This window comes from Emys orbicularis, chromosome 1 (genome assembly GCF_028017835.1).
Source record: "Emys orbicularis isolate rEmyOrb1 chromosome 1, rEmyOrb1.hap1, whole genome shotgun sequence".
In the NCBI taxonomy this organism is placed as follows: Eukaryota; Metazoa; Chordata; order Testudines; family Emydidae; genus Emys; species Emys orbicularis.
Window position 1 is genome coordinate 140,824,117 of NC_088683.1, and position 27,678 is coordinate 140,851,794.

The 27,678-nt window shown below is 40.8% G+C and overlaps 1 protein-coding gene across 1 annotated transcript; it reads right to left on the minus strand.

The window, feature by feature from the left end:
* Window positions 1–1,158: 1,158 nt before the first annotated feature.
* NDUFA9 (NADH:ubiquinone oxidoreductase subunit A9) lies at window positions 1,159–26,645 on the minus strand. Its single transcript, XM_065408428.1, has 11 exons — window positions 26,543–26,645; window positions 18,735–18,899; window positions 17,639–17,736; window positions 17,350–17,441; window positions 13,953–14,094; window positions 12,506–12,608; window positions 11,622–11,689; window positions 11,425–11,501; window positions 5,789–5,884; window positions 4,431–4,497; window positions 1,159–1,431 (listed from the first exon to the last, which is right to left on the minus strand). Exons 1-11 carry the CDS (start codon window positions 26,598–26,600, stop codon window positions 1,261–1,263), a joined length of 1,137 nt encoding a protein of 378 aa, XP_065264500.1. The 5' UTR covers window positions 26,601–26,645; the 3' UTR covers window positions 1,159–1,260.
* Between the last annotated feature and the right edge of the window lie 1,033 nt (window positions 26,646–27,678).

The window sequence follows — 27,678 nt, forward strand, 5'->3', positions numbered from 1 at the left end:
GGTGCTCGAACCCAGACAAGCATGAGCAGCTGGGAACTATGATTGCAGGGACAGTCCTGCTTACTCCTAGGTTGCAGCATGCAGATGGAATCTTTGGGGAAATCAAACTGCAAAGCTCTAGCAGGTCTCTACTGAGCATATGTGAACTATAACTTTTCTAAGCCTTATAACTTAGCCAAACTCAGGCAGATTTTCACAGGAAGAGCAAAAGGCACATCCCTGACACAAAAGCTGACCCCCGGCCAAATTTCAAGTCCCTGCACCAAAGCATGGTGGCACTTGAGCTTTTCAAAGAAAGTCACCAGAATTATTTTAATCAACACAACCTTTCCCCCTAGCCTTGTTCTCAAAAACAGCTGAACTGCTTTGGGCTGAAATCCCCCCCGCCCCAAATTAAAAAAAAAAAAAAAAGATCAGCTTGAGGCAGACACCCAGTATGGAAAATTTCATAAGAACATAAGAAAGGCCGTACTGGGTCAGACCAAAGGTCCATCTAGCCCAGTATCTGTCTACCGACAGTGGCCAATGCCAGGTGCCCCAGAGGGAGTGAACCTAACAGGCAATGATCAAGTGATCTCTCTCCTGCCATCCATCTCCATCCTCTGACGAACAGAGGCTAGGGACACCATTCTTACCCATCCTGGCTAATAGCCATTTATGGACTTAGCCACCATGAATTTATCCAGTCCCCTTTTAAACATTGTTATAGTCCTAGCCTTCACAACCTCCTCAGGTAAGGAGTTCATCCCAGCTGTTAAACTCTGGCAACGTATAAGCAAATAAAACAGGGGCTTATAGTGAGAACTATTGGGCAACCTTAACAGGCAGCACTACCAGCTCCACCTATAATAAGGGATGGCTTCTAAAGTCTGATGGAGGAGCACTGAAGATGAGAGGACAAGGGCTCTGAATTTGTTTGAGCTAGGTTACACTAAGGTAAGGAGCCCACTGTACAGTGGTTTTGAGATTGGAAGAAGGAACTGACTGTATTTTTTAGGCTCCCATGAACTAAAACATTTAATGATCACAAACTGAGCAACATCATGCAGTATGGATTAGATGAGCTTTAAAAAAAGAGAATTAAAGACATCTGAGACCCCCCCCCCCCAGATTAAAAACTTGAATGGAAATGATGACACGGCTGAAATAACGCTTACATGATCAACATAGGGATTTTACTCAGTATGTACAGAATTCTCCAAACAAAGTAGGTCAGCACAAAGGCAGTCTGAGAAGCACTGGAAGCCACCTTTGCCACTGTTAGATGGGAACAGTCTTTGATGGTTTTGTGTCATCTAGCTCAGCATCCAGCCAGCGATATTTGCGGTGACGGCGCAGAACTTCAATTGCTTTTAGTTCTATGGGAGTTGGTTGAATGCCCAGGTCCTCCAACCCAGGAAGATCAGGAAACTTCATGTCTGTTGTATGAAACTTTAAAAAAAAAAAAAAAAGTAATATGAATGAGCATAGCAGAGAGAACAGCTATACATGTACAATTACTCAGCTATTACAGTAAATCTAATCCTTAATGTACTAAATACTATGTACTTATAACTGAGCTTGCCTTTTATCCTCCAGAAAAACTGGTATAGAATACTAGGACTAGAAACAAATGTAAGTAAGTCTAAATGCAATGCCATAGCATCACTGCAGATCCTGGGAGATTCTACTTCAACTATTTGCAAAATTCCCTTTACATTAGTGCAGGCTGCTGGCAAAAGATCTTTCCCAGGAGAAATAATGCTCCAATGCAAGGCACTGCTGGATCTTACAATGGATTACAGGGGACTGTGCAGCTATTGCTTAGGGATCAGGTAACTACATGCCACCTCCAGATCTCTGATCACAATTTGCATGCATGGATGTGTGTGTTTGTTGGTGGGGGAGCGCCTGCAGGCAGGCCTGATCCAAAGAAGTCATGTACATTTGTGTCCTGAATTAGCTTCACCAGGAGTTGCAGATTTATATTAGGGTACAGGGGAGACAAGCAAATGCATTACATTTCTTTACTCCCTCCCTTCTCTTTCATATATTAATGGAACGTTTACTGTGCACCACCTGCAAAGAATTAATGCTGACCTTGCATTCACAAGCACATAGCTGGATTGAAATTACTTCTCTGGCACTTTGTCAGAAAACTTACACTGAATTAACAACTGTGATGGGCTGCTTTATTCAGTTTGCAGTGCTGTACAGATTCTGTAATACAAAGATATATTCACTCATCTAGCCCGGCCTCTGGTAGATGGTGCAAGATTGTTCCTTACTGTATATTCCCCAATGTTTTGGTTCAAGTCCAATTTTAAAATGGCTCAAGTGATGGGACCTTAGGAGCATATTCCATAACAGCTTCCATTTCACACATCACAACTGAGTTTGAACTTTAAAGCCACATACAGATGGCTAAAATTGTCATTTTAAAAGAACTGTTATAAGTTTAGAAAAATTGTAGGTTTTAATGAAGAAAATTAGCTACCTTTGCTATGAAAGCTCTTTAAAACGAGGTAATTAAAAATAGATTCTGGATTCCTGAGATCAGCATTTGCACCATGTCCTTGCATCAACAAAACCTCAACACATATATCTTTGTTTATGCTATTTATGTTCACCCTATTTAGCTGCACACCGGCAGCATTTTATCCTCATCTCTGCTACACCACAGCTTCCCCTGCTTCTCTGCTGTGTGCTCCAGCAACTGCATTATCAAACTCTGTTTAATCTTGACTGCTGCAGCTGCTCACCTTAGAGCAGGAAGACAGCTGGATTTTGCGACTTTTGGTTTAGAACATTGCAACCCCTGAGAACCTTAGAGCTGTGGGTCTCCCACTGTGATCCAACAACAAAGGCTTGCAAGCAGTTTATCCAGCTGAGCCCACTGAAGGTAGTGTGCCTTTGAGCTGCACTGTTATGATCACGACAGACCAATTGAGGGCAACTTTCTCTAGGGTGGCAGAGCGAGGAAAGAGGGTCAAGTATTTGCAATATGCCCTGGACTAGCTCATGAATAAATAATACGTTCTTACATAGCACTTTTCACAAGGGATCTCAAAGTGCTTTACCAAGGGGGTGAGGTGTTTCTATTTCACAGAAATGGAAACTGAAGCGTAAGTGACTTGCCCAAGGTCACACAGTGAGCAGATCTGGGAACAGAACCTAGGTCTCCTGACTCAGTCCAGTGCCATGTCCTGCAGACGATGCGGTGTCCAATTAAAAGTGATGCACACATTATGTTCAGACAGACTACTGCTGCCCTACCTTAGTGAAAGATTATCTAAATAACTCCATTTATGCAAAGATTTGTGGAATATCAACAACCTTTGGAAAAAATTACATCAGGTACTGACATCAGGGGGTATGACTGCATTTTTGCTAACCTTACCCATGGAATAACAGGACTTTGATATGTTAATATTGGCTAATACCCACATTTTCACAGTTGAAACAAGGTTTGGCAAGAGCCACATGGCTAAAACCACATTAAAAGCAACTATGAAAAGTTATGGATAAATGTCAAGAGGCAACGCTTTTGCTTATTGCTCAGAAGATCACGGATTCCAGTGTTAAATTAGGACTTCAGTCATACCCAATGCCGAGATTTCACCTTGAGTTGTTAAAGGTGTCATCATCTGGATGGGATAATTAAACCAAATTCCCTTCTGCCTACCCTAGTAAAACAAAAATCCTGCAGAAAATAGCTATGTACGCTTAACTGTGCTACAAGGGAAGGTGCTTGTGATTTATTTAAGTGCACATAAAACTAGGGAAAAAATCCTCATTCACTGCACAAAAACAGGTAAACTTTCCAATAGAAAACAGTCAGCTGCATGCCAGAGGTCTACTTACAATAGTTCTCTCTTCCCAGCCACCCCCTTCCTCTGACACTTCAAATAAAAGGTTTATCTTTCCAGGTTACCGTCAACAATTCTGTTGTCAGTCAGCCTGGCTCCTTCCTTACATGTTTAAGAGAAATGTGCCAAACCCAGCTGGCCCTGATTTCCCGTTAAATAGCTGCCAGACCAAACCAGGGGAACCTCCAGGCTGCTTCAGGTATGAATTCCTTTGCAGTCAACTCCCACATCATCCAATAAGCCTGGACAGGTAAAAGTAAGTGGGAATTCATGGGGTAAAGTAGCTGCAGCAACTATGCTATGTATCCCAGGAGGATATTTGAAGACAGTAAAGGAGAACTCTGAAATCTTAACATCTCCATAAAGAGATTTTTGTCTCCAAGAACAGTCTGAGAATGTTTGCAGGGTTTACACATTCTGTTAATGACACTCTATAACACCAAATTCTATTTGTGGAACAGATTGAAACACTGCAATATACAATCTGCAGGGACATCATGTTTCATTACTCCTTGGATTGCTAAGAAACACTCATAACACTTCCCCAATAAAAAAGATTAACTAGTGCTGCCCCAGACCTACCCGATCCACTTTGTCTCTCGTTGTCCTTGGTTCAAATGGATTAATCTCAAAGAATCTTGCAAATAAACTGTAACCATGAAAAATGGTGCAAACGTGAGTATTATCATAATACAGATACACAGAAGGCAATTCAGACAGGCATGAATATTCAGACTACCCAAAAAATTAACATTTTCTGTTCCATATTTCATTTTCCTAGCTGGAAATTCCATTAGTGCATAGTTAAGAATGTTAAGGTTTCAGCAAATTCTCAGTTATGGTTCTGATTACTATAAATGATCGCTATGACATTCTTCCATCTCCCACCCCCAGAGAAATGATGTGTGTGTGTGTGGAATAGGGGGAGGGAGATAAAAATCCACATCTAATAAATGCTCACTTCTACCCCCACTTTTGAAACTGGAAGGACTAGTATGCCTCTTTTTCAAGCTCTGCTCCTTGGCAGGCATAGGCAATAATCTCACCACTCATAAATGCTACAATTCAAAGCCTCTAAGGCTAAAGCATGCTTGCTGACAGCAAAAATTTAATGGATGTGCAAGCTAGGGGATGTAGTTTGGAGCTATCTGCATATATAATTTCCATATTATAAAAAGTGCAGTTTTAGTCTTTAAAAAACGATTGAAAATGGCAGTAGGGTGATGAAGCTCAATGTTTATTTTTGCTCAATGTCTCAACATCAGATTTGCTCAGTTTAAGTGAACAGGTGGGTTTTCTAACTGCTAGCCCTGCAAACAAAGCCTGGAATCTAAGAGCCAAGATGTTTTTTTTTCTGGTTCATGCATTATCATGCAATAGTCGTGATTCTGTAAGCCAATTTCTGCCTTCAGTTACCCTTATACAATCCCATGGTCTCCAGACGTAAAAGGGCAAAATTTGGTGTTGCAAATTTACTTAACAGTTCTGTTGACGATACTCAAGGCCAGAAAAGAATCCAGTTCACTCCCTCATAGCTATGCTGTCTCTGCAGTGCTAATATAAGTGGATTCATTTTGCCACTGAATGACTGAACACACAGTAGATCTGGACACCTTTGGTTAGTTTTGATTTAGCAAAAATGAGACCATTTAATAATTGCATAGTGAGCATGCACAGTTAAGAGTTACCTTAAGACTACTACAACTGCACACTTAATTGCAGTACATCCTAATGGGTGGATTTTTGGCTGAGCACGAGAGCCAAAATAACTGATGAGTATTTTGGGAAATTCAGTCTACATCGACCTCTTATTACATCCCTTACAGTTATCCTGTAGTAAAGTTTAAAGACCAATGCAAATACTCAGTTACTTTACATTCTTCATGCTTCTACCCACTTGACGGGCGGCAATTTCTAAGCCAAGAAATAATTCTACTTACTGGTAGAGAGGACGTGGGAGTGGGTATGGGAGATAGTATCTATGGGCAGTTGCATACAGATAGTCTACCAAGTCATAAAGAAGGTATCGATGAGGTCTGCAAAAAAAGGGTATCAGTTAAATGATGCTGTTTCATGCCTCCTTTTGCAAATATTCAAGTAAACGTAGCAACGTCTACTTTTCTTCAATCTAAATGATTTTTCACTCTTGTTGCCAGAGGGCAGCATTAAGGGAAATTTAATAGTTCAAGAGAAAACTCCGTTGTTTGAAAGAGTAAGCAATGAGGTCAGTAAAACGTACGAGCATCATATACAGAGCGTGAGGACACAATAGGTTTTATGAGCTTAGTATTACCAACCAGATTCATCCCCAAGATGTAACTCTATTGCCTTCAATAAGCTTACCACAGGTAAATATGGCCTTATTAAACCTGGATACAACATTTTCAATGTTGGGACTGAAATGGACTTGCAGTGTCCTATCACTCAGACTTCTATCCATCTTGTCCTGGAAGGAGGCCAAGAAGTAGTGGATCTTGTTTAGATTCACCAACATCTTGTTTTGAACTAGGACCCCAAACAGAAGACTTTGCCAAGGAAAAGGGGGTGGTACAATTATAACAGGGGAGATCAGGGGCTTCCAGAACACCTCTGGACCAAGAGTTTACCTATTATCTGGAGGACTCTGCCTATCAGTGAGGAGGCAGAGTAGTAGAAATAAATAAGAAAACCTCCCAGAAAAAAAAAAAAAAATGCATCCACCCCAGGGCTAATACCTTTAGCACTGGAGTGTCACTTTCCTGCTTATCAGGTTGGGTACTAGTTCCACATACAATTGTGGCATTTTAAGAAGAAACAGATTATTGGAGTTCCCACTCCCCTACCTGGTTCTTGATCTGGTTTTGCCAGTTTGTCCTGGCAGTTTAGTACTCCTGTTAAGTGAAAGGCTGAGCCTAATAGAGAATTTCTCTTGGCCCATATAAGGATGTGTCAGAACTCTATTGCCAAATCTTCACAACTACTCATGGCAGCCCTTTATTATTGAGCTATGTGATATGTCACACAGTCTGTTTGAATCCTCATAATGTTGTCATGCAGGTCATGATCAAAGGAGAATTGAACATGCCAACAGCTTTGGTCTCTGAAGGATTTATTGGGAATTCTCAGCTAGCAACCAGTGGCCTTGATGACCCACGAGCCCTGATGTGACTGTTGTAACTATTATACAGTCGGGGCATTCCAGAAGTAATACTTAGTGGCATTTTCACATTTAGTTTCCAGGGGAAAGTGGGATTTCAGATCCAGCTATAAACACAGGAGGATCAGACAGTGCCAGGATTATGGTGACCAGTAGGTGAGCTTGTTAAACTACACACATTACATCTATGCAGATGGCCATGAAACTGCAGGTTGGAACAACTGACTCAGAGAGGTGAACAAACTTCAGTTTGACAAGCCAAGGTTCAGACGGGAAAACTTTGTGTTTCCATGCATCAGAACTCATGCCCACAACTGACAAGCTCTTGGGAAGGAAGAGCAACGTTTAATAATTGTGTAATTCTATTTTCTTAAAGAATATGGAAAGTACTATGGTAAAACCACAAAAGTTTTCAGGGGCACCAGAGCAAGGATAGTACAGCAACACCTTTAACTATTTTTTTTTTTTTAAACTGACTAGGTCAAATATTTTCTAATTTGTGTGCCTAGAGTCAGATATCTAAATACAGAGTTAGGAGCCACCTAAATGTAGGTGGCCTGATTTTCAATGGTGCTGAGAACCAGCAGTTTCTATTGACTACAATGGGATTTGTGGATCTCAGCGCCTTTGAAAAATCAAGCCACCTATATTTAGGTGACTAAATATGGATTTATGAGCCTAACTTTAGGCACCCAGAATTGAAAATGGTGACAGGCTTCAAACTGACAGTGCCCCTTTAGTACCTCATTCTTATAAAGCCACATTAAATTCTATTCTCTTGCTAAAACGTGAAATGAAAACAAATAAGTAATGTCAAATTCTCCTGAATTCGAATATTACCAAATGTTGAAACAGAAAAACGAATAAATCAATTAATTCTTAAGGTTTGTACTGAGTTTCTTGCACTCTTAACATCCTCTTGTCTCAAATTAGTTAAAAACTAACATAAGTCAACTTCTATATTGGCTAAAAATCTATCGGTATAATACTGTAGATAGTAGGGGGTGTTCAAGTATATTCACACTTCAGCACTCATTTTTTCTTTAGTGTTCTCTGCTTTCCCACTAGCAGTTTCTTGGTGATAACAGGGGCCTTATTGTGCTAGGCACGGTATAATCATATAGTAAATGAAGAGCTTACAATCTAAAAGACAAGATATAACAAGTGGGAGTGACAAACAGCCAAGGTGGGAAAAAGTGGGAAACAGGATCGCAATAAAATGTACAAAATTCTTAGGCATTCAGGAGCAGCAATAACAACAGCACCTGCCCTGTCACAATTTAACATACATCTCAAAGAAATTTAACAGAATATTAGAAAACAATGTTTTGTTTTACAAGATGAGCGATTTTATTTTGCAACATTTTAATAGCTTGAGTTGCTAGCACCTTTTAAAAGAGGCAGTGTGCAGCTTTAGTCAAAGATTACTAGGCAGCCTTTCCTTGATTTCCCAAAATTGATCTGAACCTTAGCTTAGAAAATGACTTATTCAAAGTCTTTTTAGTCATTGCTAGGAGCTTGAATCTCCAAATTCCTTGGGGTGAAAGGATGGTATCCCTTGCTTGAATTCCTGCCTCTGAATCATGGGTGCTTAACTCTTGGCCTTCTATGGACTTTCAAAAAAATTAGACTTTCAAACAATATGAGTATGTTCATAATTTAGCTGATTCATCTTTATATTTGGCTGGAGAGCGCTATTTAATCCTCACTTCCTTCTGAAGTTGGAGCACTTGTTTCAACAAGGCCAAAGCGCTGCAGTTGAATGCATTTTTCTGTTCTAGTAGGAATCATCTGCTATCAATGGTTTGCATGCATAGAGACCTATCTTCTCGATTGCCCCCACCTGTAAAGTACGACAATTCAGAGGTTTAATTCCACTCTGATGTTGTTGTCTGGACTCTCTTCTAAATTTGCTGGATCCTTGCATGTTCTGCCCATGTGATATACTTCTCTCTCATTCTTTCAAAGAATTTCTATCTTTGATCTGCTGTGCAACATTTGTCTCTACTTGTCCTTTAAGATGACACTTCATATCATCCAGAGACTCGTAAGACTTTTCCAGGTTCCTTAAAACCCCCATTATCATTATTTGCGCCTTTAGCCAATTACTTGCTTCTTCCTATTGCTTTGCCATTTATTGAGAGAGATTTTGTAGTGTACTTTTCAGGAAAAGTGAGTAATGGCTGGTTCTGGACAGACAGCATGAAGCACACCTGCCACAACAGCTCCTTCTAAGAGCCCTGTGTCTGAGAGCTTAGTTACAGTGCTGAGGACAATGACATCACAAGAGGGAAAGACTGACCACCCGTGTCCACTGCATATGAAACTGGAGGGCTACCATAGTGACAATATCATAAACTAATGAATACAGAAAAGTTATTAAGTCACAGATAGGGTTTTTACAACCTAAGTCCCAGGCTACTAAACATATTTTATATAATTGTGTGGAGGTTTTTTTAGAAGCACTTTGTAACTTGACTACTTAGTTACCATTCCTCTCCATGATGTAGTCAAATGCTTCTCTTGCCTCATATACTAACTAGACCTAATTTTGCTTTGACCCCACATTACATCACTGAAATGTGGAAGTCAGAGCAAAATTTGGCTCTTGGGAGTTTCTGATATCCTATTCTACCCTGGAGTTTTCGTGCTTAGACCACTGAGTTGCTACCCAGTTTGGTTCTGAGTGCCCCTACAGAGCTGTTCCAGAATTCTCTCCAAATCGAAGGGTCTGCATCAGAGGCTTTCACCAAAGTCAGTGGGATTTCTCCTTTAGTTTTTGCCTCTACCTGGTATTACTACTTTATCTTAAATACTGGGTATTATAAATCAGAATTACCAAAAATAAAGATTATAAGTGAGCTGTTTCTACTTCATGAAAACATCTAAATAGGGCTCTTAACTAACAGAGATACACTTGTTAATGTGGAATAAGGGAGGTGTAACTGACAAATAGATTTTTAAATTTACAGTAAGATGTTAAATTATGTTCTTCAGGGAACTGGCTGATAGTTCTCTCCATGCTACTGAAATAATGCATACAAATTTCTCTTTAAGCTTACTCCTCTCTCATTTCCTTTATAGAATATCATGACAGCACATATGCTACTCAGTCCTATATAATAAAAATCAGTGTTTATAAGAACTGTTCCCTGTGTTGATGTTTACAATATTAGACAAAAAAGAAAACCCAGAACAGAATGTCATGTGTTAAACATTAACCATCTGCCTGTATGTTGTATCCCTTTCCTATACGCTTTATCTATGTTGTCTAGTTAGATTGTAAGCTCTACAAGCAGGACTGCCTATTTCTCCGAATATGTACACAACAATAAATACAATGGAGCCCTAATTGGGGTTACCAGAATATTAAACATCATGGCTCAAGTCTGTGTTTTTGTTGGGTTTTTTATTATTATTTTTTCAAACAAAGGAGATGGGATTTATTCCAGCTAAAATGGCATGCATAACACAGCGGGGAAACAGAATTTACTGCATAATATGTAGGGCCCTTCGTTTTCAGTTTTTATTTTATTTAAATTTTTCCTGGGAATTTATCAGTGTTTATTACCACAACAAAAACAAGTGAAAAGCAGTGCAAAAAACTATTAATAGTTTTTCTGGGTAAATATCGGGGTTTATTTTGGTGGACGGAAAGATGGGGGGGGAAATATTCAGTAGATTAATGCTCTGAATTCCGTTCATCAATGTGGTTTGCTGCAGAACTAAAACAGAACTCAAAACACAATGCCACCTCTGAGATTAAGAAAATATCTCTCTAATCCCTAATAAAACTTTTCATTTGAATAAACAGTTTACTGTTGTAGACTTAGAACTATTGGCCTATAAATATTTACATTTAATAATTGGACCACACCATTTACAGAGCATACACTCAACTTCATCCCTTTCTCCTGTTTTTTTTTTAAATTTCGAATACTTCCTTGTGTTCTGAAACATATTCTGATACAGATTTTCGTTTTCTTCCCATTTTAGTGCGTCAAATCTTTAAATCGTTATCTGTTAATGGGTATACATGAAATGTGTACATGGTGGGTGTAAGAGTCATCAGTATGTTCAGATGCGCACGCACTTCAGAGTGTGCGGACCTGTTTGTTTATTGTGTGAATCTTCTAGACTAGTACATAGCCTTACTTCAACAGGTAGCTTTGCATATACGCACAGACTAATGTAGTATCAGAATACATCTATCTCACGCAATGTATTGTATTTTCCTAATAAAACAAGTTATTTTTTATATATTTGAATTATAGAAAAGTAGGGTGAAAAATCAGAAAAAAGTAAATATTGCTTTTTGTAAAATTTGGAAATTTTTCATTAAAAATCGGTTAAAACTGAAAACGAAGGGGCTTAATAATATGTGGAAAAAGGCACCACATAGAAGCACTACAGTTAATTAGAATCAGATGAGTAACCTACCCAGTCAAGGCATATGTTTTTCCTTTAGCATCAGGATCCTTAATTGCACTCATAATTGCCTTGGCTACATCAACAACCTAAGAGAAATATTTACAGTAGTTTAAAAATATTTTTAAACTAACTTTAGAAAAGCAATTATACATTTTCTACAAGTGGTTTGAAAACAAGTTTTTGTTTTGCCCTTTTTTAATACCTACATATACAGGTTGCTTCTCTGTTTTCTTGCCCAGAGCAATAAGTGGCACACCACCAAAGGAACGCATATCTGGTAAAGGAGACACATGAGTAACTTAAGAATGTAATCAGTGAATCAGAGCATTGGGCAATAACCAACATATGATGTTTCAGAGCAACGCAGAAGAGCCAAAATGCAACTACACAGTGTTGAGCTACTATGGAAAGGGACTATGTTTAAAAAGTGCATAAACAGTCTTATTCAACCACAATCTAAAATGTTTATTAGCTTTTATTGCAATTAGCAGTGCAGAACCCATACAACCTTGGGAGAGGGACCTGGATTCTATTCTGGCTCATGTATCAGCATCAGAATTGCTAAATAAATTACAGTTCCAGAATCTTTATTCTTGATGATGTATGAGCCAGAAAGAGAACCCAGCTCAACTGTTGCACTCCAGCACTGGCAATTGGATAAAATAAGCAGACAGTGTCCCAAATACTCCAGATAAAAACATGAAGTCCAATGCTATAAAGTCACTTTTCAGAGTAGACACTGAATATTCTTTCCTAATCCCCACAGGTCATGATCTTAAACATGAGGTTCACTTTTATTTACATTATATAGATGATGACAAAGTACAGGAGATTTTCAAAACAAGTGTCGAGTATCAGAGGGGTAGCCGTGTTAGTCTGGATCTGTAAAAAGCAACGGAGAGTCCTGTGGCACCTTTAAGACTAACAGATGTATTGGAGTATAAGCTTTCGTGGGTGAATACCCACTTTGTCAGATGCATGTCAAAACAAGTATGCTTGTCCCCTTGAGAAGGGAAATTAATTATTCCCTACTTCTACAACCTCTAGGGTTAGTTATACAGATTGCATATTGTTTTATTGTAATACATACTTGCATAATAATTGAAAAATCGGTCCTCTCTTCCAAATATCTCAGCGGGCTTCATAATGATAGCGTCTGGAAATTCCTCCCTCACTACCCTCTCTCCAACAGCCTGCATTAAATCAATATGAACAAACCAAACAAAATCTCATTAATGTTATCCACTCTAAACAGGCAGGGTGTTTCTCAACCTTTTTGATATCAGGGACCGGCTTGCTGCCTTCCTAAACTGTGTTCTCCAGGACCAGCACCGGTCCACAGATCGGTTGTTGAGAAACACTGATATATAGAGTATTATTGTATCATACTATTGAAGCATTACCCGAATAAAATATTCCATGAACTAACTCTGGCAATAACATCTCAACATTATTTCCTTCCAGGCCATTTGATCTTTGATACGCACACAGTTATAGCAATGTGCAGTTCTCAGGGCAACCCACAAAAGCACCATCAACATTTCTTTAATGATACTCAGATGTAGGTTACCTACGTAACTCCCTCCTTAGTGACAAGATAAATATGTAAAGCAAAGGAGTTTAAGACATAGCTTGGCCTCAGCACGTTTCTCTGACACATGCAGGGTTCAGAATAAGTCAGGTGAGTCACAGGCCCCCACTTCGCCATCAAAACAAATGAGTTGAAAAACTCTGACTACAGTTTAAACTTGGTTGCAGCTGAAATATTTTCTAACCTTTGGCTGGCCTATGTTGACAAGGCCAAACTATTTTCTAGCCTAGTTAGAAACCAGGGCTATAACTCATTTTTTAAAATTGTCCTAATATGATTTGGCCCGTTTTAAATTTTGTTTTGATACTGTGAAAGTCTCGTGAGTTCACTGAGAGGCCCACATACCCAAAAATGAGACAGAAGCCATCTGAAAAAAGCAAGGGAACAGAAAAAAATGGTACCTCCTATTAAGAAAAAGAGATTAAACACTAGTATGGATAATTGTGGTGCAAGAGAGCCTATGCGTTGTAATCCCAATACAAAAGATAGTACTTTTGAAGCCTTTCTATACTCTCGTCCCCCATTTCTTCATTCCCACTACCCACTTACCCCACTCATATGCCACACCACCACCGGTTGTTAGGCCTGTTCCCAAATATCAACTCATTTTTGCTGACCAAGACAGTTCCCTCCTCTTAATGAGAGTGGTACTAGATGCAGGGGATGCTTGAGGATATAGGAGTAAACCAGATTAGATCCAAGATTACTTTTTTTCACCTAGAAATGTGTATGGAGAGCTAGGGGGCTCTGTATACACACTGAAGGGCACACTGCACTAGGCCCAGGTGCGCTGTGTCTAATGGTGTAAGGAGACTACATTTTAGGAATTGCTCCCAACCAGGGAAAATATAACTAAGTGAACACAGTTCCTAAAGTAATCTCTTGAAATGGATCTGGCAAAACTTTTCAATCTTCTGAATAAAATACAGACTGAACTCAGACTCACTTTATTCCTAAGGTATTTGGAAGGACTTTTCATGTCAGCATTCAGGTGAGAGATGTGAATGAGCTTTTCTACTCCAGATTCCCTGGTTACCTGGGCAATCTCTCTAGGAATATTTACAAATTCATCTTCAAAACTGAAGTTTCTAAAATAAGAAAATAAACGTTACTTTAAGGATCTTAAGAACAACCGATCCTGTTATCTAGTTCACTGTCACATGTTTCCTGAACAGATTTCAGAAGCGCATTATGATGCCATTGTTAGAAAAATGTCCTTAAATTAAGGGACTCTTTGCATATTAAAGACACCAGCAATTCAAACATGGCAGAATACTGTACCAAAGCAACTCTACTTTGTGGTTTTACCTTATCTCTAGTTAGACTAAAGCACAGCTTGAAAAATTCACTCATCTGCTTGTCTGTGGCAAGCAGGAAATTTTTCCAGGCAAGTACTATCAATTTCAGCAGAGGCTAAACTGTTCAAAAATAAAAAGTATGCTTGTAGCCCTTTTTTCAGGTTACCTTTAACCCACATGGTTAAGACTGTAAACCAATGTGATGTGTAATCTTCCTGAAAAATATCAGTTTCAGTGCTCGGTTTTTCCAAGTTTCAGCCTTGTGAAATCTGACTGGTCTTGTCAGTTTTCACATCATCTATTCAAAACATTGCAAGCAGTGTGAAACTGACAAGAATCAAGTCAATTTCATAGTGTTGTTGCTTGGGAAAACTCCAAACAGCTTCAGAAGCAGGAATTGGAGCTATTCAATGGGAAGCAGAACATAAGAACTGAGGCTCTGAAATGGATCTGTTCTTGTGGAAGCCAGAAAACTGAAAGGGGCAGAGCAGCAGTGATCACCTCACAGAAGTGAAGAGGCACTTGAATAGGAGTGGATGGAACAGAGAATGTTCCTTCTCACATTCCGCACCCAGAAGGGCTTGGGGGAGGAGTTTCAAATTTATCAAATACCTACTAGACTGAGCCTTATACAAAAAACAGGTCCCCACAGCATGGTAGAGATACAATAACCTGTAGAAATCCCAACAGACTACCACTGGCCAGAAACTGAAAAAGGAGGGAGTTGACTTCTCTTGCCTACACACTATCCCTGGAAGAACCCCCAGCTTCCATCATCTACATCTGTCTTTGGATAGTAGAAGTTTTAATCCAATGCTGCTATTGTAATCTGTCACCCCAACTCCACAGATCTCACTGATGTCTTTATTTTTGAGCATTCCAGAGTCATTCTGATCCTGGGAAGTTCTTGGAAATGTTACTCTTGCTCTGCTTGCAAAAATGCATATACTAGAAACACACAACAAGAATGAACAGCATCTTCGAGAATTATGCAGTGACTAAACAACATGGGATACCAGATGAGATCGGATACTAATACTATGCAGAAAGGCAAGTATCTAATGAAAGGCTCAGTAACGGAGGTTAGCCATAAAAGGAATCTCACTGTTTTTCTTCCTGCTTATGTGGTTTACAGGTATTAGAGACAGGAGGGATCATTATGATCATGTAGTCTGACCTCTTGCATAAAACAGTCCATAGAATTTCATCAAGTGGCTTCCTGCATCAAGCCCTATCTTCTGGTTGAGCTACAGCATAGTAGTTGAATTTTTATTAATGTTTAGTCCTGTGAAAGGTGTTACTTCAATAACCAGACTATCTTCCCCCTAGATAAAGCAAGGTTTCTATATGGGGCAGACAAAGGTGTTTTAAATGAGCACATGAAGAATATAATGTGAAGGATATAGGTAATCCCAGTGGCAAGTCTACAGACACTTCCCTCTCCCCCCTCCCAACCCCTCCCCCCCCCCCCACGCATGCACACAGACAGGCACCACATTTAAATTTATTCCAGGATCAATTTTTTGTCTCCCAAATTAGCAATAAAGAGTTCAAAGCTACTGTATTCAGACTTTAGAGATAGTGAACACAAATCTGATGTTTTAGATATAACTAGTAATATATAAACCAAGGTTTTAGGAATGCATATCAAATAACATGGACCTTGTTAGATACACAGAGCAAGTCATTTTTTAAAGTAAGCGAGCATTCAGTAGATTCAAATGATGTAATGGAAGGCTAAAAAAGCATCTACTAGAGTAGAAGTAACTAAAACGGCATCTACCAGACAGAAAAGAAAAAAAGCAGGGCCTTTATAAACTAATTGTGATCATCAAATGAGTCTGTCAAGCAGGTTCCCTCCTGAAAGTTATGTGTTCTGTTTGAATAGTCAGGTGTAAGTTGACGTATATGCTTGCTTATAAAGGCATACTGCTTTAGTCTCTAATTCTAATTCACAAATATTTTTTCTAATGACACCAACTGACCATTTAGAGAGAAAAGAAAACCATATCACAACAAGTTTTTTGGCCACAATTAGGGATGTCCATGTTGTAACATTTGCTTCTTTGCAGTGTGGACACAAAGAAAACATGTTATACCACATTAGGGAACCATGTTGTAACTTAAATTAAAACTTATGCTACTCTTTTTTTTGTCCTTGATGACACACACAAAAAAGTTTTAAATATGGATGCAAGTCACAACTAATCTTGGTAAAGAACTGAGCTCTAGTTTGGGCTGTGTGTGTAAACAGGGCCTACACAAACTTGAAGTAGTCATGATTACAAATAAAAAAAAAATTGGAGACTATCACAGGTATTTCTTTCAATCTAAAACAAGCTTTAGTTTTTTATGAGTTTCACAATTTATTCTAAATCCCACGTCTGTTAATAAATTAGCAGTATAAAAAGGAGCATACTGCTTTTGAAGCTAATAAGGTGTCCATGACAAAATCCCAAGGTGTTCATGACAAAATCCCATAGAACTGATGAATTCATTCATAGATTTAGGAACTCTCCACTAGCTATTCTCATTTATTAAGGTCTATACATGAATAGGAAATGCTTGGCCAGCATTTATATTAGGCCAGAATTCAATCCTGCATCAAAGTGGCTGTGTTTTGTCAGAATACTAGGGTCTCCATTTGCTACAAGTTCTATGAACATTTTTACACTACAAATGTAAATCCAAAAAAATTTGTACACATTAATGGCATAATATTAGTTCAGCAAACCAACATACATTATGATTGAGAAAGCAGTAAATTCAACTCTTTGTAATGAAGCAAAACTCATGCAAATGAGCAAAACTCTGTAACTATGGAAAGAACATAAAGCTTAGCTCCAGCTCACACTCAAGACCCCAGTTAACCCTTCGGTCACACAGAAGAACTGTGACACACAAGATTTCAGTCTTGTCTCTTTATAGATAGGGAGGATAATCCCAAAGTGATCATGTACCGTACATTCTGTGCTAATTATGTTGCTAAAATACCCAATGCCTGTTATGAATCTATCCATACAGAGAGACAAACAAGAAAATTACTTTGTTTCCCATTCTTGTCCAACAAGATTAATGACCACATTGCTGTGTTCCACGGCTCTTCGGGTAGAGTCTTTGTCTCTAGAGTCCCATTCCTGTAACCATAACACCAAATAGGAAGGATATGAGATAACGTCCAAACAGGTGTAATCAAAGGAAGTTCTTTCACATAATTTCCATATACAATTTAAACAGATGGAACTCTGTGGCTTACTTCACAAATGATAACCACTGGCTTCCTAGCATAAATCAAAAGCAATACTATTGCTAAAGTCAAAGCCAAAAGACTCACCAAGAACAGAATTTGCCCCAGGTCACCCATGGGTCGAAGATACATGAGCTCATACTGATCGCAGCGATGGGGTATGATTATCTGGGATCCAATACGCCCTAAAATGTTCAAAACAGTATTTCTTGATTTAAATCAAACTAACTATTATATAAATATTAAAGAAAATGCTGCTGTTAAAGTACAATAATTTCTTTTTAACTGCATAAAACAAAAACTCAATAGATGAGCTCAAATAACTGGATTCCAGAGATAACTTTTGTGATCAGATTAATAATGACTTTCACGCATCTGAGGATCTAGAGGTATTGTACAAATAAGTTACATTTCTCAATAACCTATTTTAAGAATTCTTATACCAGTTATGGATGCCTCATGGATCAAACCCTGTAACTTTATAATAAGTTGACTTCTGTAAACTGCCTGCAAAAGAAAAATTCTGTGTAATAATTTGCCACGTACATGTGTGTGTATTGCAATGATATGACTGACTAGCACAAAAAAGTGGATTACATCTAAGGAGATTTATGATTTGCATTGTGATTAATATAATTTTTTTTAAAAGTTGGAGGGAAATTGCAAATATTATTTGACATTTCAAATTATAAAGGACAACTTTAAAGGGTCAGATCAAAATTCTAAATAAAAAATATTGCTGCAAAAAGGTTTTTATTATGCAACTAAACACAAGGTCTCATCACTATTTACTTAATAATGTTTCTTAAGAATAAATTCTCTTAATGTTGAAAACATAAGAACTGACCAGAAGCTTCACCTAAACCTTGAATTGGATTTTATGAGTTCAAACAAAAGGTAATTCCCCTTCAATCACTATCCCCATTACTTTAAAATGTGTTCCGATTCTTCTGAACTCCCTGGATCAAAACCAGAAATCTTGTGAAAACAGGCCAGTTTTCATTTCTTGGGACTACAACATTAGACAAACATTAGGAATGTACCACAGAGAACAATCCCACACTGGGTCAATTTCTAACCTCCAGTACTCAGGAGATTTCCTTCCCAACTTTGTAGACTAAAAAGATGTGGATAGTTTAGACAAACATCTGAACTGCTGAATGTTATTCTCAGGCAACATTACCCAGACGGTTGACAACATATCGTCCCAGAAATCCTGTGGCCCCAAAGACAGTTGCCACAATGCCGCTAACGGAGGAACGCCCGCTTCTTCCATGGGGGATCACAGCATAATGTACATGGCGATGCTGCTGCAGCACAGGAGATACTGAGGCAGGAATGCCAGAGCCTGAAATACACAATCAAAGAGAGAGAGCATGTGAAGTCACTGCAAGAGTTATTATTTTCACTCCACAGATAAAGTTGAAGTTAGCTTTCCATTAAAACCCTGATTTTAAAACCACTTCCTTTTATTTCCCTCCAAAGAAACCAGTCCCCCCCTGAAATTTCCCATACTACACATGATCTTAGCCAAAAGGCCGAGAAGCGATAGGGTAGGATATAAGTTTGGAAAAGTCAAAAAAAAAAAAAAAAAAAAAGGAGTGGGTTTGGGTACAGGATCAGAGTAAGAGAGGGTTGTGGGGGAATTACAAAGGCATAATATAAACACCACAGCAAGATAGACAGGGAAAGGGGTTAACTAAAAGATCATTAAGGCACTGATACAGACAAACACAAGGCAGCTCCTGTAGGGACCTCGAGGAAAGGAAATGTTCTTCTTCCTCAATCCAGGCAACAAGGGGAAACTGATCACTTTGCTATACTGTTTATAAGACATTTTTAATTTAAGGTCTTTTTGCTCCCGTCTATACAATTGACCAGGATGAAGAAGTGCTCTGTTCAGCTGTATGTGCTATAAAGTGGCAAGACGCAGTATTTTCTTTCCTCCCTCTTCTTTTTCTTTATCTGTAGCTAAAGCCTGTTATTTCTTATTTGTATTACCATAGCACCTAGGAGACCTAATCGAGGTCCAGAACTCAATTGTGTTAGGTGCCGTACAAACATAAAAAGATGGCCCCTGTCTCAAAGAGATTACAATCTATGTATAAGACATAAGACAACAGATGGATACAGGCAGATAGACAAGGAAGTGCAAGGCAACAATGAGACAACATTGGTCATCATGGTAGGCAATGATATCAGTACACCATCAACCTAATAGTTGTCAAGCTTTTCGCAGGCTTCATGGCAAAGGAGAGTTTTAAGAAGGGATTTGGAGGACAACGATGAGGTTGCTTTGCAGATATTTATGGGAAGTTCCATCCAAGCATGAGGGGCAGCATGGGAGAAAGCACAAATCTGTTTTCACATGTATAAGAAGCAAAATTAATAAATATAAACTGCTTTGCCACTGGGCACAGGGATACATGGTAGGAAATGAGGAGTGGGAATAGATGTGATGGCGCAGGCATATGGGAAGGGACATGAGGGGAAATGGACTGGGTGGTAATGAACTATGTTACCTGCTCCTGGAATATCTGGGAGACGGGTGAGTAAGACAGGAGTAGAAGACTAACAGGGCAGAGGAGGCTGAAGGGGTGGTGGTGTAGACCATGGGCAGGCATGGATGTGGACAGGGGAAAGCAGAAACTTTTAACATTAAACTTCAAATGCTTATCATTTTCTAGATATAAAAACCTCTTCCCTTCCACTGTACTGAAGTAACAATTATACACCTAACTAGCCAGATCCTGATAGGAAAGCATCCTCGTTTCCCTTGTCTGATGCAAGTATAACTTCCACACACTTCCTATGGACTTGCTAAAGACTGCAGCACCTTAAGGTCTAACGGTGCAAGACTACCCTCTTGTGGGCCTTACATGCCAATGCAAGTTAAACTATTAGGGCTTATTAAAAAAAATGGGAAATTCACAAACTAAACAATTTGTTAAAGAGTTCAGTTGCAAAGAGTCCAGTTAACGCCATCATCAATTATACATTAACACAAACATTTAACATCTTTTTAAAAACCTAAACATTAGAATCCCTCAAAATCAACATTTGAGGAATCTGCCAGTTCATCATGACCATCCTTCATCACTCACTATCACCCCACCTGATTTACACCTCTGAGTCTACTTTAAAGTTGCCCCCTAAAATCTACAAAGATATAAACAAAGGTAAAAAAAAAATTACTAGGAGATTATAGAATCTCATTTCCTACTCAAGGGATTCATTTCTATATAGTGTATTATACCCTACATTATTGCTCACTACAGAAAACATTAGCTGCTAGACAATTTTGCAAAGTCTACACACACTCAACTCCTTATTAATAATATACTTCGTAACACTAAACATTTATTCATAAAAAATATTATTCTACTCAACCAATCTATTTCTTCTATGAGAATTTATAGAACTCACATAAATTAATATAGGCTAGGACTATATTCCTATCAATATATAACTTCAACAATATACTTCCAACAATCTTTTTCCTTTATAGAACAAAGCAAGGAGCAATGTTTAAAGTAGGCTAGGTGATATAAGTGAAGTAGGTGAATAGTGTGTGATCCAGAATTATGTTGTGGTAGAGAACTGGATGGATAGTTTAACTTCATTTTAAAGTATTCCAACATTTGGGGTGTTTTGAAGAGGTAAATAATTTTTGTAAAGAAAGCAATTGCTTTTTGAGTAGTTAGCTGGACTCCTTTGAAAATACACTGTCAACCTCAAATGTTTAAAGTTTTTTTGTGAAAACAGTATATAATAATATACACATACAGTATCAGTGCTGCTAGTTGTATTACTAACAGCAGGAGAGTTTCGGTCACAACACATCCTCCCAAAAGCAACATTACCTTAGACAGGTATGAACAGAATTTGAAAAATGTGCATTACTAGACAGATGATTAAATCTAGTGGCCAGAAGCTAATATGAAAGATGGGGCAAAAGGTTCACCAACAATATATCAGTAAACATCCGCAAAGCTACCTCATTATCTTCCTTCAAATCTCTCTACAAAACTCTCATTTTCCATGATACCTACAAAAAAAATCTGACAACGGTTAGGCTGATGTTGCACTGATACCACTGCCTATCATGCTGACCAATATTGTCTCGTTGTTTTCTTGTACTCCCTCATCTAGGTCTGTATCCATCTGTTCTCGTCTTCTTCTCAGATAGTGAAATCTATGAAGTAGGGGGCATCTTTTTGTTCTGTCTAGCACAATGGGATCCTGGTCCATGACAAGGGTTCCTAAGTGCTAATACAAATAAATGATGAGAAAAGATCCAGAGGCGATACTCTGGTAAGAGTCTCGATCTCTCGGTTGCTAGAACTATGATCCTGGACTCTGCTAAGGGATTCCATCTTCTCTGGTAAAGATCTGATATTTCATCAATTTGAAACTTTGATTCTTTTGGTTGATGGAAAGAAGCACGTCTCTCTCCATTCTTGCTCCCTTCTGTTACACCTCCAGAAACCTTCTGATGCTTTTGGGAGGAGGAGTTCTGTTACTCTGCCCTTCCCCAGCCTCTTTTTAAATCTTCCTTCTCTCTCAAAATAGCTCCATTGCCTGTTCTTGCTGCTACCTGTAATTTTCTGAGGCAGCAGTAGATCGACATAGATTTTGACAATGTTACTGCTGCCCAATGTGTTACGAATTACAACAGTGAAACCAGGTTTGTTAATTTCACTCTGCTGCTTGCCAGAACTATTGTAACTGTCTGCAAAGTCAGGAAGGTAGCTCTACATTCGGTCACATTCAGAAAGCTATGTTTGCAACGTTAAGAGTTAGTAACATGACCTAAAAGTGTTGCTGCTCCAATTGAAGTCACTAGTAGAATTAGTTCCTTTAGGGATTTTTGAGACTTTTAAGAACGTTTACACACTGTAGAACTTGATGGCATAGGTCTTTTCACTGACTGGGGAGTTTCCTATTTGTCACTAATTTGATTTTAAAAGCCCTGCTTGACTAAATTTTACAACACCCGAAGAAGCAAGGAACTATCATCTGTCTCCAGAAAAGGCATTTTTTTTTTTTAAATGTGAAGTGTAAAATGCTCAAAAGAGTTGCCCAGGAGAGGTTTCGGTTGCAAACCTTGAGACACATAGGTCCAGATTATCTGAGGTGCTGAGCATTTTCAGATCCCTTTGAAATAAACTGAAGTTCTTTATCTCCTTGGGACTTGGCCAAGATCACACAGAAAATCTGTGGCAGAGCCAGGAATAGAACCAGAACCTTAATTCCCAGGCCTGTGCTCTGACCACCTTTGCTGCAGCTCATCAAAATGGCTTTTATGCTACTTTTAATTAAATTACTTGGTTGTATTCTCTATATACCACACTACCTCCAGAACAATGCTTATGGTGATGGAATTAAATTTTAATCATTAATTTTTCATGCCATTTATCATTTTATATGCTCCATGTGACTTTAGCATATGACAACCACGCAAATATTTAAAAAATAAGAGGGAAAAGCTATTCCCAGCCTGTGGAATAACCAACTTGATTGGTGCACATTGATATAGCTTTCTTTCAATAAGTTCTAAGAGATGAGTACTGAACACAGTAAAATCTGTTTTTAATCTCTTACAGCAGGGGTCGGCAACCTGCGCCACGTGAGCCGATTTTTACTGGCACGCTGCTGCCAGCCGGGGTCTCGGCCGCTGGCCCTGCTCAGCCCGCTGCCGGCCTGAGTGAACGGAACCCCCGGCCAGCAGCAGGCTGAGCGGGGCCGGCGGCCAGGACCCCGGCTGGCAGGACCCGGCGGACGGAACCCCAGACTGGCGGTGGGCCAGCTCAGCCCGCTACCGGTCTGGGGTTCTGTCCGCCGGGCCCTGCTCTGCCCGCTGATGATCTGGAGTTCCGGCCGCTGGCCCTGCTCAGCCCGCTGCTGGCCTGAGTGAACGGAACCCCCAGCCGGCAGCAGGCTGAGAGGGGCCTGGGATACCAGCCGCCGGCCCCGCTTACCTCACTGGCTGGTCTGGGGTTCCAGCCGCCCGGGCCCCTGCCAGCTGGGGTCCGGGCCTCCGGCCCTGCTCAGCCCTCCTGCTGGCCTGCGGTACCAGCAGTCAGCCCAGGGCTCTGCTCCTGGCCTGCTCTTGGCCAAAAATTACACTACAATTAGCTTAAAAACTTGAAAACTTTGTATATTACAGTAATCGTTAAAACACGTATAATGTTAATAAATACATAGGTTTGATGAAACAAAGTAGTTGTACTTATATGCCTGTGCTTAATTTGTGTTTTCAATGATTTACCTTCTAAAAAAATCTTGCATGTCTCGCACCCCCAGAAAGGGCATCTCGCACCCCCAAGTTGCATGCACCCCAGGTTAAGAACCACTGCACTAAACTGATAAGATCTGCATTTTAATTTAATTTTAAAAACCTTGTTTACTTTACATACAACAATAGTTTAGTTATATAATATAGACTTATAAAAGCCATTAAAATGTACTACCGGCACGCGAAACCTTAAATTAGAGTGAATAAATGAAGACTCGGCACACCACTTCTGAAAGGTTGCCGACCCCTGTCTTACAGGAAAAAATCCAAGTTTAATCCAGTGCCTGTGTAAATTCAGTCCTGCAATTATGCCCCTATTCTCCCCATTTCCTACCCAATGGTTAACAGTTTCATAGGCCAGGTCTACACTGCAAACTCTATGTCAGTTTAGGAATGTGAAAAAAATCCATTCCTAACTGACATATGTTACAGAAACAAAGGTGGGCAAGATAATATCTTTTATTAGACCATTTTCTGTTGGTGAAAGAGACAAGCATGACAAAATCTCCCATGTAGACACAGTTTATACCAGCAACTTTTACCAGTATATAGTGTATTGTTCAGGGAGATGCATGGGCAGCAGGTATCTTAGGCAGGGATAGGCTGTGCCTCTCCAAACAGCCTAGTATGGCCCCATTCACACTCCACCCCCAGGCCAGGCCCCTTCATGCGTTACCCTGCCCTGGCTGGCCCAGGCTGGCTGACCAGCCTCCCGCAGGGACTCAGGGCAGCCGGTGCTGAGGCTGTGCCACATGGCGCAGCCAGACTCGGGATGCCAACATCCGGTGCACTGGTGCTGGGGCCTCGACGCCTGGTGCTGGGGCCCGCAGTGGGGGTGCTCTGGCCTCCTGCAGGGGAAGGGGTAGAGGAGGGGCAGGGCCTTGGGCACAAGTGGAGGGGCCGGGAGCTAGCCTCCCCCAAAGGCCAGGTCACCGACCACCCACGGGGAGATGCATTAACTATGGACTTGTCTACATGCACAGCACAGCAGTGGCACCACTGTGGCGCTTTAGTGAAGACGCTACCACGCCGATGGGAGAGCTTCTCTCATCTGTGTAGTTAATCCACCTCTACAAGGGGTGGTAGCTATCGACAGGACATAGCACTGTGTACACTAGGGGTTAGGTTCACACTCCTGAGTGACAGTTATACTGATGTAAGTTTGCAGTGTAGACCTGGCCTATATTGGTAAAAGTATTCCTTTTGTCAGCATAAGTTCTCTCTCTACTAGGGAGCTTTGCCAATATAGCTACTGCACCATAGACTAGCACATATGTCCAGTGCAACACAGCTTCTGTGTAGGTTAGGGTAAGGAGAAGCACTGTCTCACTCTTGCTCCAAACCTAAAACGTAGGTCTACCTGGCTACATCGCCCTGGAAAACATCATGCCCTGTGTGATGTAGTTAGGTTGACCTAATCCCCACTGTAGATACAGCTAGATTTCTTCCACTAACATAGCTATCACCTCTCCGAGAGGTAGATTCAACATAGCAACAAAAATACCCTTATGTCACTGTAGTAAGTGTCTATCTATACTGTTGCAGCTGTACTTCTGTAGCAATTATGGCACTAGACATACCCTGAAGTAGCTAGGGCCAATCCAATGCAGTACTTTTAATATCAAAACAGATCTTACATTGAACTCTATTAACTGGGGAGCTGGAGCAAAATACTGAAATCATGATAATCACTGTAATGATTTGTAAATTTAAAGAGTTCTCAAAACTGTAATCCTATGAGCTTTTCCTAGCGCTCCGCAGAATTATTTTGAGGACCAAATGCCGGGAAGCGAGATAGACCCATGGACAGATCATGCTCTTATGAAGTGGGATGCAGAAGAGAGATGTCAGGGATGCTGAGCTTGGTGGAGTGGAGAAAGCGCAATGGTGGTGCTAGACATAAGCAGGCTATGCAACTGCTTGGGGCTCCGAGCAACTCATTAGTATTATCTCCAATATATCATTCATCTTATTTAATGTGGACTTTTCAAGAAGTGTATTAGTATGAGCAAGCACTACCTCTGTGTCTGTATCACCAGGTATGCAGTGTAGTTATAGGCTTGTCGGGCTCAGGATATTAGAGAGACAAGGTGGGTGAGGTAATAGCTTTTATTAGACCAACTTCTGCCAGTGAGAAGCTTTCACGCCATATGGACATTACAACAATCTGCAACCCACTAACCCTTTTTGTCCTATGACTGCAGCGGGGTCGGCAGGCCACTCTACCTTGAGCGGTTCCTTACAATCTGCGCTAACTACTTATTCCAAACAATCTGCCCCTCCTTGCACTTTCCTGTGACCCCGGGAGTTCCTTTTCCAGACATGACGAAGGGCTCTGCGCGGCCCGAAAGCTTCTCTCTCACCAACAGAAGCGATTGCCTCGCCCGCCTTGTGTCGCTCTAGCACCGGCTGTCACTCCCCCGACACCGGGCAGCGCAGACGCGGTTTCCAGCCGGGCGGGTTTCTGCGGCCAGGGATTAGCAGCAGCCTCCCCGGGAGCTGCCCCCAGCCCCGGTCCTGGGGCAGGACGCGCCCCCGAGGAAGCCGGGGAAGCAGGAGCTCGGTCCCCACCCCTCGTTTCCGGGCGCGCTCCCAGCAGCGCGAGCCCAGGGGCGAACCCAACGCGCAGCCCGCGCCGGGGGCGAGCGAGCCCGGGCTGCCTCAGGGGGAGGCGCCGCGGCGGTGACACTCACCTGCCCTTGGCAGCAGCAGGAGACTGCGGGCAGCCCGAAAGCAGCCAGCTGCCGCCATCTTCCTCTCCCACAATCCCCCGCGGCCAACGGGTCCTCCGCGGGGACAGGCTTCCCCCTCCTCCGCCGGCCAGGGAGGGGAGGGGAACGGAGCCGCCTCCGAGCTGCGCATGCGCCACTGGGCGGGGCAACGGCGCCGGCCCTTCCCCCGCCGCCGGGAGACGGAGCGTGGAGCCGGGGGCGGAGCGAAGCAGCAGGGTCAGGGCGGGGTTTTCGCAGGGAGCAACCCGGGGGCGGGGAAGATGGACCCGACCCGAACGTCCAGCAGCCCGGGCTCTGCTCACACCTAGCCAACGTAGTCCTGGGTTGCCTGGAGGACTGTGGTTTGCACTGTGTGACCTTCCTCAAGAAAATAGGTCACTTTATAATCCTAAATTAGGAGTTTTTGAAAAGCAGTAATGTTAAGTGAGTCTCAAGGCTGGTTTAATAGTGAGAGAGAACAAGTTCCTTTGTTTATCACAGTACAGGTAGCAGTTTTCAGTGTGCCTCACCTTGGATGTGGACCGCCTTTAGAAATTATGGGGTTTGAACTCTGTAGCCATCCAGGTTTGGATTTACAAAAGCACCTAATAGAGTTAGGTGCCCAACTTCCATTGGAATTTAATGGAAGTTGGGCACCTAACTCCCTTAGGTACATTTGGAAATCCTTCATGTGCCAGTATATTTATGCTTGTATCTGTAATTTTCACTCCATGCATCTGAATAAGTGTTTTTTTTACCCACAAATGCTTATGCCCAAATAAATCTGTTAGTCTTTAAGGTGCCACCGGACTCCTCATTGTTTTTGTGGATTCAGACTAACATGGCTACCCCCTGATACTTGAAAATCCTAGCCCCACTCATTAGTTTTTCTGGAGGGATTGCCATTTGTCAGGTACGTATGCATACTTCTGAATGCCTGTCCACTAAGAAACAAACTTGAGACCAAGAGTTCAGCTACAATTTTTGGTCACTACCGCGCTGTACTGATTTAAATCATACTTAGTAACTCATTACTTATTCCTTGAACCACCTGGTCCTGCGAAATTGATCTTGAATGGACATATGCTATAAGTTATATGAATTCTGCATATTATCTG

Excerpts from the sequence above, each read along its gene's own strand:
- NDUFA9 (XM_065408428.1), bottom strand. The coding sequence starts at position 26,600 with ATGGCGGCAGCTGGCTGCTTTCGGGCTGCCCGCAGTCTCCTGCTGCTG. Across the intron at positions 5,885-11,424 it reads AAAACATATGCCTTGACTGG|ACCTCATCGATACCTTCTTT; the intron begins GTAGGTTACTCA and ends CTTTTTTTGCAG. Across the intron at positions 1,432-4,430 it reads CGAGAGACAAAGTGGATCGG|TTTCATACAACAGACATGAA; the intron begins GTAGGTCTGGGG and ends TTTTTTTTAAAG.